General features: G+C 41.4%; 1 protein-coding gene across 1 annotated transcript; it reads right to left on the bottom strand.

Moving 5' to 3' along the window:
- Window positions 1-8,167: 8,167 nt before the first annotated feature.
- On the bottom strand, window positions 8,168-10,242 carry LOC311492473 (uncharacterized protein). The gene is made up of 4 exons (XM_084550765.1): window positions 10,178-10,242; window positions 8,695-8,803; window positions 8,439-8,614; window positions 8,168-8,331 (listed from the first exon to the last, which is right to left on the bottom strand). Exons 1-4 carry the CDS (start codon window positions 10,210-10,212, stop codon window positions 8,286-8,288), a joined length of 366 nt encoding a protein of 121 aa, XP_084406891.1. The 5' UTR covers window positions 10,213-10,242; the 3' UTR covers window positions 8,168-8,285.
- Window positions 10,243-10,538: the final 296 nt, after the last annotated feature.

Raw genomic sequence — 10,538 nt, forward strand, 5'->3', positions numbered from 1 at the left:
GCATGACAACATTGTCCTCTCTGAAAGGTAACTTCAAGCAGTAGTGTCCATCTTGTATTTCAGCTGATGTGTTGACAATGTTCATGAATTTCAGATCCTCTATAGACATCTCTGGCTTGTCCTCTGTTGATTTCTCAGTGAAGTCATGGTTATACTGCTTCACCAGCAGTTCCTCTATGTGAGCAATGGAGATGCGGTTGGCTGTCATTGTGGGGCAGCTGCCCCCACTGTCATTGCCTCCTCTCAATGGTCCATTGACAACCCAGCCCAATAGTGTTTTAACAGCATAAGGTCCTTTTCCTCTGCTGTGTATCACTTCCCATGGCTCCATTACTTCTGGGGCGTTAGTTCCTATTAACAGCTCCACGTCTGCATCAATAACAGGGATTTCAACAGAGTTTAAGTATGGCCAAGCATGCAGGTCTTCCTGTCGTGGGATGTTATCACGTGTCACAGGCATCTTGAATTGGGTGTACACATCAGGCAGCTCAACATAGTTGTTGTCATTGAATGCGGCTACCTCAAGTCCTGAGATGACGTGACTGTTTACAAAGCTTTCTTTATTCATTGTTTTCATTAGGAATTTAGTGTTCCTTCCTGTCACTTTCAGCTTCCTCATTAGTTGCTCAGAGCAGAAAGTGGATGAGCTGCCGGGGTCTAGAAAAGCATAGGTTGTCAGAATAGTGCTGCCTTTCTTTGCTTTGACCTTTACAGGCACAATTGACAAAACGCAGTCCTGCGCTCCGGCCCCTATATGGCCACAAGTCTTGGAAGTGGTGGCTTCACTCACCCCTGTTGTTTCTTGCTGTGAGCCTTTTGATTTAATTTCTTTCCATTCTTTGTCATTAATGTGGAGGATACTAGGATGTTTCAGGTTACACACCTTGCAGGACAGCCGACTGTGACACTCTTTACTCATATGTCCTACAGATAAACATCCAAAACAAGCACCTTTCTTTTTTAGAAAGTCAATTTTGTCTCTGTGGTGCTTCTTCTCCATCTTAGGGCACACTTCCAGTTTGTGGCCCTCTTCACACAGCAGACAAGATGCCCTGGTAAGTTTGCCAGGTGAGTATTTATCTTTTTCATTTTCAGAATTAACAGGTGCAACAGATGTAGCGAAGCTGCTTCCCTTTTCCTTTGTGCGTCCCTGTGACAGTTTATTTCCAACCTTTAACTTGGAAAATGAGACAGCTGTATCTTGAATGTCTCCATACAGTGGATCAGAGGCAATAGACACTTGTCTCTCAATGAAATTGACCACATCACCGAAAACTGGTTGATGATGACGTCTCTCCTGATGCTCAAAAGCAACATTTCTCCATTTCTCCCTCAGTTTGTATGGCAACTTCATGATTAGTGCACGGATATTTGAGGGCATATTCATCTCTGACATGTAACTTATATTCTCCATAGCATTACAGCATATGCGCAGGAATAATGAGAATGCTTGTAAAGCTTTGATATCCTCAGATTTCAGTGTTGCCCATCCAAGGGCTTTCTCCATGTACGCAGTGGCCATTTTTTGCTCATTGCCAAAGCGTTCCTGCAAAAGCATCCTTGCTCTTTGGTACCCCCTGTCAGGTGGCATGTGTTGACAGCTCTTGACCAGTTCTTGAGGTTGCCCTTTGGTGTACTGCTCCAGGTAGTATAAGCAATCAACAGCACTGTCAGCCTTAGCTTCAACTCCGTGTTCAAAAGCTCTGATAAAGGTGACATATTCGAGAGGGTTTCCATCAAAAGTTGGTATGTTTCTTGGGGGTAGTGAAAGTGACGACTGCTGTTGCACCAATAATGCTGTGATGTCGTTTTGCTTTTGCATGATGGTGAAAATATTACCTGGGCCATATTGATTGGATTGTTGTGCTGGTTGTGCAGTGGGGTATGAGTGATGAGACTGTTGTGACATGCTGCCTTGGCCCTCCTCATTCACTTGCTGCCATTGCTGTGGCCTATATGCAATGGGATATGACTGCACAGTTCTTTGGGGCATGCTTGGGTTAGGATTTGAAGCACAAAGTTTTGGTCTGGTTCCTTGTGAATTGATTTCCTTAGCCCTTGTTCCTGTTCTGTCCGACATAGTTGCTGTAGGTCTGAATTGGTTGTCTTGTTCCTTTAACTGCTGAGGCTGTGATGGCATTGCAAATCTGACAGGTCCTGTTGGTGGGTTGATGCCTCCTGCTGGTGGATGAGTGACATGACAACTTGATGTTTGTGGAACAAATGGCACAGCAGAGGGTTTGAGAGCAGACCTTTGTCTTGACACATATGAGTTCATTGCATTTGAGACTGTGCTTCCTATGTCAGACCCTCTGTTTCTGAGCACTGAAACCTTAGCTGTCTGAGCAGCAATCCGACTCTGTAGTTCAAGCAGTTCCTTTCTTTTCCTTATTCGTTCTTGTTGAGCCTTTGCTTGTTCCTCTTCAGCCTCTAGCTCATGTTTTTCCTTGAGAGCAGCCTCCATGGCTAGAAGTGCAGCTCTTTCGGCCTCAGCCTGAATCCGGGCAGAAGCTGTAGTGGACCTTGAAGCCCTTGAGCTCCCACGTGACACATTTGTTCTGCCACCAGTATTAGAAACACTGTCATTTGGGCCAATGTTATCCACATCCTCATTTCCATTTGTCATGTCATTTGAACCATTATTTTTCAGAACCTCATTTGCATCATTTGAAACATCAACACCGGTTTCATCATCATGCTCCTTTGTTTTGTCTTGCTCCTTGCTTGCAAGCATCCATTTTTCCATTTTGCTTATCACTCCATTCACTTTGTACATTTGATTTTTAAACCATTCATTTTGATTTAACATTTCATCCTCAGGCACCAATAATTTTATTGACTCTTGCAACTTTACAGTTTCCCCATACATTTTCCACATCACTTCATGTTTGATTTGCACATCAGAAACACTTTCATTTGAAATCATCATTTGTTCAATTTCCTTTGCCATTTTCAGTAGTTGCCTTACTCCAGAATTCCTCTCCTTTTGCATTAACAGTATTTTGGCTTCCATTGCTTTAAACGTGAGTTTAGACGGCCGTTTACCAGGCTCATTGTCCATTTCATTGTCCGTGACAGCATCATTCATTTTTTCATCCATTTCCTAATTTTCCTCTTCACTCATGTCCATTCATTTAGCGTTTCAAGGAGGCTATATTGATGTGTGGGATTTCCCTGTACCCCGTTGCGTGAAGGCTACTCTCTTCTGCAACTTTCATTCGTTCACAATATAGTCCTACCGTGACCGTGACTTTGATGTTGCTTGGTCTGCGTCCCACTGCGGGCTGGGCCGTGACGTGACGAGGCAGTCAGGAGTCCAGGACCAGGTCTTGAACGATGCGTTGTCCTGTGTCCACATCGATCCTTGGAAGCGTAGTTTTTCAACTTGATGTAAAGGCAATCGAACCTCCAAAAAACTTGCCAGTGAAGGATGTGGCAGTGAAGCTCTTTCCATACGCGTGGTGTAGTAGAGTTGAAAGCAAACAGGTCCTTGAGTACGTTTTAAAATGTTTATTTTACTTTGCAGGGTGCCTAACAAAGGCCAGGTAATTAGCTGTTACTCAAAATACTAAAGTGGCTGAAAATAAACAATAAATAACGCAAATGACTGTGCTCAAACAAAAACCACCTCACGGTTGAAAAACTGTGTGGCTTCCCTGGTGATTGCCAACACTCGACACCTGTGCCCCCAGTCACCCTGAAGTAACCTGTGATTTCCTGACTGAACCCCGCCTACACCTTGGTAGTCATAGCAACCTCACAAATTACAGTACTTAATACATTTCAATAAAAAAAAACAAAAAAAAAAACATTCAAATTGGCTACAACAATATGTTTTATTTTAGTTTATTTGGGGACTATATAAATTACTAGTTGCATTAATTTATAATACGTTTAGTTGAGCAACTTTGATTGAATTCATCAATTTATAGCCTAGTTTTATATATATTTATATATATATATATATATATATATAGTACAAATATTTATAGTAATTTAAGGCGAAATGTTGAATCTGGTTTTATTTTCAAAGGTAATTGCTACCCATGCACTATGTACAGTCTCATTTGGAGGCATCTTCCCAAAACATGTTGGGATGATTTTATGTTAAAAATGCACTCAGTATACCCATGGGGAATGAAATGACTTGAGTAATAATTGACATTCATATTTGAACACCCCACCTTTCCAGGACAGGACAGAACTACAGGACAACACACAAGATGACATGAGTCGACCTATTGTTTCCCACAGAGAAGTTAGAGATGATTCAACAGTAGGAGCTCCTCCACACCTAGGCTTTTGGATGCTGCCTTTCAACAGGTAAATACGCAATGACAGTTTGTCCATGTTATTACAGACATCCAATCTTGAAATATGTCAGGACATTTTCTGTTGCCACGATACATTCCCCCATGTATCTGGGTAACTTTCTTATCCTGCTTGATTGAATTTTAAGAATCTTCCCTAAACTGTGCTGTCAGCTCCTCTGGTAGGTATAATCATTACCACATGTCATATGCCACGTCACTGATTTATATAATATTCATCAGAGGGCTTCCAGTGACACCCTCAAAAAGTGTCAACAGTGCACACATGTAGTTTACTGTACATGTAGTTAGAGGTTTGCTGTAATAGTTGAGTGCATTCATACCATCTAACAGACAGTTTATCTTAATTGTGGTACATTTTGACCTATCCTCTAGTCTAACCCAGGTGTAGACGAATGACAACATTGTCAGCACAAAGCAAAAGCTACAGTAAATCACCTGCACAATTTCAGTCATCGTTTTATTAACTACATTTTTCATTCTCTTTCCTTGGTTCACATGTAGAATGATAACCAAATCAACACAGAAGAACACTGGAGTAACGATTCCAACAGTGAAGAAGATGATGATGAAGTCAACACTGAGAACCCTACCACAAGCAAACTGGATGTGGACATTTCAGACTAAAGAAGAGATACAACAGTGCAGTATGCTTCAAAGATGATATGTTTAGTTTAATTAATGACTTGGTTATTTTTAAACAAATGTCTTGACATCAAATTTCTGCTTTTTGTTCATGTGCCAAACTATGTTGTGTTTTAGTTGAGGTTCTTACTGAATCAGACAGGCCTGTATGTAAAGATTCACAGTACAAAGTACTTTATATATGAGAATAAAACAAAACAAAACTGTTAATGCTGTGTGGCCTGACATGATTAAAACTAAATGTGTTCTTGTTGAAACAGATGATGATGTGTACTTAACACCGTTGCCAAACTCTTATGAAAGGGACTAGAACTTGATCAATAAAGTCAAGTCAATGTTTCTGTTGTTGTGTATGTTTTTAAGGTACATAAAGATAATGCTAGTGAACACACATACTATTTACTGTAAACTTTTAAAGTCCAGCACTATATGATCTTGAACATGTAAGTTTCTAACAGGGGTAATACCTCAAATTGTGTAGTGGAAAAAAATGTTATTCTGCTAAATTAAATATATGATCAAGTCAATGACTTGATCTTATTCTGTACTTGGACTAAGATATACTAAGTATTAGTACTTTGCGGCAGAAAGTAGTAAAAAGTATACCAAAGTACAAGTATAAGCTTTAGTCTTAAAGTATAAGTGTAAGTCTTAGTATATATATACTTAGACTTAGACTTTTCTTTATACTTTTCAGTATAAGCCAAGTATACTTCACTATACTATTCTTAAGTATATGAAATATAGTATATAAAAAGTAAACTTCAAGTATACTACCTCAATTTTAGTATAAAATAAGTATACTTGTAGTACACTTGAATAAACTTCATTTTGCTAAGGGGAGCTTCCATAGCTCACCCCCAGGTTCAGATCCCAACATCGGTTAATTATTAACGTCTGTATAATTTTTGCTTTTATTACTTTCAGATAGAACATGTTGTGACTTGAAACCTTTGTAACCTGACTGAATGTCTCACTGGTTGGTGTCTGATTATGGCTCATCCACATCGATATATATACACACATCTCTATTTATCCATTTTGTTATTTATACTTTATTTTATTCTTGTACAATAGTTTTAATGTGTAGATATTTAAAGATTATTCTTTCATGTTTTATTACTTTATATTCTTAGCAGGATCAGTAAAATCTAATCTTTGGACTTTGCATGACAGCTTTTATTAGTCTGCACCTGCCCTTTAGTCGTTATGTACTTCCTGACTGTGAGTGTTTTTTTCAACAACTCTCAGACATGAACTGTGCTTAAAGATACAACCAATAGAAATAGTTTTTACTCAGGCAGTACTCCCTAGAACCTCATATTCAGTAAATGTGTATAAAAGGACAACTTTAAGAAGAACTGAAACAATACTTTTCACAATAAAATAATAATATTTCATTTTAAGGTCTTGTCTGATGTGCAGTGGTAGATCGTTCCACAATTTGGGAGCAGCAACAGAGAAAGCTCTGTCCCCTCTGAGCTTCCGTTTAGGCCTCAGTTCCTCTGGGAGCAGCTGATCAGCTGACCTGAGACACCGAGCAGAAGTGTAAGGATGGAGAAGCTCAGAGATGTGAGGTATGGCAAGACCATTTAAAGATTTAAAGGCAAATAAAAAGAATCTTAAAATGAACTCTAAAATGCACCGGCAGCCAGTGGAGGGAGGCCAGAATGGGAGTTATGTGCTCTCTCTTACGTTCTCCAGTTAAGAGACGAGCAGCAGCATTCTGGACCAACTAGAGACGTACGAGGAACGACTGGCTGACCGCTAAATAAAGTGCGTTACAGTAATCCAGCTGAGATGTGATGAAGGCATGGATTACTGTCTCAACGTGCTGATGTGTAAGGATGGGCTTAACTTTTGCCACCCGCCTAAGGTGAGAAAAGCTGGACTTAACCACTGCACCAATTTGTTGATCCAATTTAAAATCACTGTCCATCTTGAAGCCCAAATTTGAGACTACTGGCTTTACATAAGATGACAAGGGGCCCGAATCAACTGGTAGGGGTTGATAGGGTTGAAAGTAATCCACTCTGACTACACTTGTTCTTCATGAGCTGTAACAGGAAACATCTTCTACCAACATATCAGAATGAATTAAAGCAACAATACGTTCTCTCCAGAAAATGGACCAAGCAGACTTTTTATCTGAGGATAAACTTTTAGTTCTCTTGTAGCCTATATGTCAACTCCTGAAGTTCATCTTTAAATAAGGGGTCTGCTTGGTTCCTTCACAGTGAGAGGATAAAGGCCTGAGCAGGGAAAGAGTCTGCTCATATTTTGGTCCACAGGGAAGTGTCCTTTAAACCTTTTCTAAAGAATCTTCTCAGTGGATAAAGGATTTCCTAAACCCCTCTGCTTCCCCGTTTTCATCCCTGTTTGCTAGTTATAAGCCCCCACCACATTCTCTAAACCCCATCAGTCAACCAGATGACCTCCAACCTGCTGGTTCCCAGCCTCTTAGTCTCTTTCCATCTCCAGTCCTTGTGTCAGTTAGGTCCCTGCCTTTCCTAGTGTCAGATAATGCTATAGCTATCAACTCTATGAACCAGTTGCACGTCCCAGTTCCTGAGTTGTCCAACCACCTGACTACTAGCTCCATGTCTACTCCAGCCTATGAGGCAGCCACCCTCTCACCTGCACCACAGGTGGTTTGAATGGGCCTGCTTGGTGTCCAGCCTGCTAGCTATGAGCCTCCCCACCATCCTGTTCCAGTTCCTGAGTCAGATAGCAATCATCCTGATAGCCCTCAACCTGACTTATTTAACTCTCTGCATGATTCCACCTCGTCCAAATCCCAGGAGTCACCTTTCAGGTGAACTAGACCTTCAGGACGTCTCCCTCTAGGAAGCCAGGCTACCGACTTCCTCTGGGCTCCACATCTACCAGTGTCCTGGTGTTAGCCTTAGAGCCAGCTAGCTTCCAGACTGCTAGCCTCCAGCCTCTCTTCAGTCAGCTAGCTCAGTATCGTTGAGGAAGTTTCTTTCTTAGAGTGAACTCACAACATCAAGTGTCTTTCAGAGATGTTTATTGCAATAATCCTCACATATGCATGAAGGTGTCAAGCCTCCCAGAGATAGAAAGAACCTGAAAAAGAGTTGCATTCATCACTCAGTCAAGAGGACTGATGGAAACTGGTTCTCTGATTCTTCCTGGTTCCACATTTACAGAACAGAACCAGAACTTTTCTCTGTCTTTAAACTGGTGGAAAATTCACGTAAAAACTATTATTGATGAGATTTGTCTTGCAGCTGAAACAACGTTAAACACGTGTTTGTGAAGTGTTTGTGGTGAAGGACTGATCTGTCCTCAGGTTTGGTAAAGCCGTCTGGTCGTCACCACAGAGCTGTTGTACCTGCAAGAAAATGGCAGCAAATGTTTGACTTGATTTTCATCAAATCATCGGAAATACCTTCATTTAGGTTTCTGAACGCAGCATCTGAGCTGAATGAGCTGCTTCACCTGGAGAAGTGGGAGGAGCAATGAGCTGTCAGTCCTGTCTGGCTGAGAGGAGCCGAGGAGGAGGAGGAGGAGGAGGAGCTCTGGGTGGAGCGCTGGCTGTGGCAGAGACGCTCCCGACCACAAAAACACAAAGACTCCTCCAGAGGAGCCACAGGGATCCCCGCCAGAGCTGCGTTCTGAACCACACATTCACACACAGTCAGTCTGACGGCACAGTCTGCAGGGAGGTGCGTTTGTTTCCTCCACTGGCGCCTACCTTCATCAGCAGCCTCTGGTTCTTCATGTCCTGTTTCCATGGCATCACGTACAGTTTGGGGATCATGGGATGTCGGCCTGAGAACGTTGGGATGTGGGAGCGGGAACGTCTGGGAGGGAACGTGACAGTTGGTGTGGATTTCAGATTTCAGATATTATGAAGTAGTCCAACAACAGTCTGATTATTCTTATTTCATGGGTTTAGTCTCTTTTTGAGGATTTTAATTCCTCTTTATCCATCTGTGAGTCCAGAGGAATGTTGTGTTTAATAAAATAATAGTTTTTATTTCATCTGCTCTGACTAAACTTAACATTTTATAAAAACTCAGCAGTAATTAATCAGTTAATAATGTGTGGTTCACCTTGTACTGATGCAGATTTATTTGGCTTCTGTGGTCACGTGACGACCTGACCATTCTGCTGCAGCCATCATTTATGTTTCTGTTGCCCAGTAGTGAAAGAAGTCCTGTAAACTTCTTTTAGTTCCAGGATTATTTGCAATTCCACTCAACAAAGTGTGGTTAAATCAGAGGCTGCAGAATTCCAGCTGGAGAAGGAAACTTGATTTCTTCTCCAGACTGCTGCTGTTTGTGTTACGCTTTGCACGTTTGCTCTTATTATCTGCCAGTGATAATGACAGCATGTTTAAAAAGACTTTGAGATCTACTCTTAAAGCAGAACCTCAGTCGTAGGAACGTGTCAAATGTTTGTGCTTTAATTACGTCCTGGATTCAAAAGAGAAACACATCAATGTGAGAGTTTAAAGGTTTAATGAGGAGAATTCATGGTTGAAATGATCAAACACTCCTGCAGTGAAGTGCTCTACAGTTAACATGAATTCATGGGTTTAACTGCTCCTGTGTTGCAGCAGGATTTAGAGGATTGTGATGTGACGTTCACTGTGGCTCTATATCCTAATAATCTGGTTTCTCCACAGGCTGGGATCACCTGGAATCAAATGAGAGTTTGGATTCTCCTTGACAGAGAAGATGGCGAGCCAGCATCCATCAGACGCCACTGGACCAGATGGTCCCGTCCTTAACTCTCCATGGGTCCAGTTCTCCAGTGTGGTAGGACTGCTAAAGCCTCACTTCCTACTCCTTGACTTTTTGTCAGACCTAAAAGCAGACTGAACTAAAAGTGACTGAATTTAGCTGAAGCAAAAAACGTTGAAGGGAAACGTGAGCGTTGTCACATTTTCCAGACATTTGGTCCCAACACACAAACTAAACTGGAATCATCTCTGAGCTTCATGTTTGACGTGTGAAGCTCAGCTGAAACGTCTTTATCGCTGCACTGAAGACTAATCCGTCCACTGACGTCAATTCACTGGAAGTAGAAAGGACCCTGTGTCTCCAGCTGCTCACTGTGTCTCTTCAAACACCTCCCACTCACTTAGATACTGGTTCAATACACTGAAGTCCTCTGAAGGAATCTGTAATGTGTCAGCTGTTTCCAGTGGAATAATCAGTAACTCTACTCACTCATGTCGCTCAGAGCTCCCTGCAGCGTCGGCCATGTTTGTTGACTGTCAGAGTCGCCGTAGAAACCCCCCCAGTGCATCATGGGGCTTGGGTCGGATTACAAGGACAGACCCTGGGAGTGAAGCTCTCAGCTATTGGTCACAACTGGAGTCTCAGTTAGATTCTACCAGACACAACTGAAGATTTATTATAAATAAATAAATAAATAACAGAGTGAATTTTAGAATGAATTTCATTTGTGGCTCTTGTGGTCAAATTGGGAACAACACTTTTATTTTAAAGTGGATGAAAATATAAAATTTAAATTTGCTAGAATCAGAAAAGATCTTATTTACATTAAGTCATGAACATTAACTAGATG

Source organism: Chelon labrosus (genome assembly GCF_963514085.1).
Source record: "Chelon labrosus genome assembly, chromosome: 9".
NCBI lineage: Eukaryota > Metazoa > Chordata > Actinopteri > Mugiliformes > Mugilidae > Chelon > Chelon labrosus.

Bases quoted from the DNA above. Each gene is read 5' to 3' on its own strand.
- LOC311492473 (XM_084550765.1), bottom strand. From the start codon at position 10,212: ATGGCCGACGCTGCAGGGAGCTCTGAGCGACATGA. The intron at 8,804-10,177 runs GTGAGTAGAGTT...GTTCCCTCCCAG, and splicing joins GGGAGCTCTGAGCGACATGA to ACGTTCCCGCTCCCACATCC. The intron at 8,332-8,438 runs GTGAAGCAGCTC...ATTTTCTTGCAG, and splicing joins TGCTCCTCCCACTTCTCCAG to GTACAACAGCTCTGTGGTGA.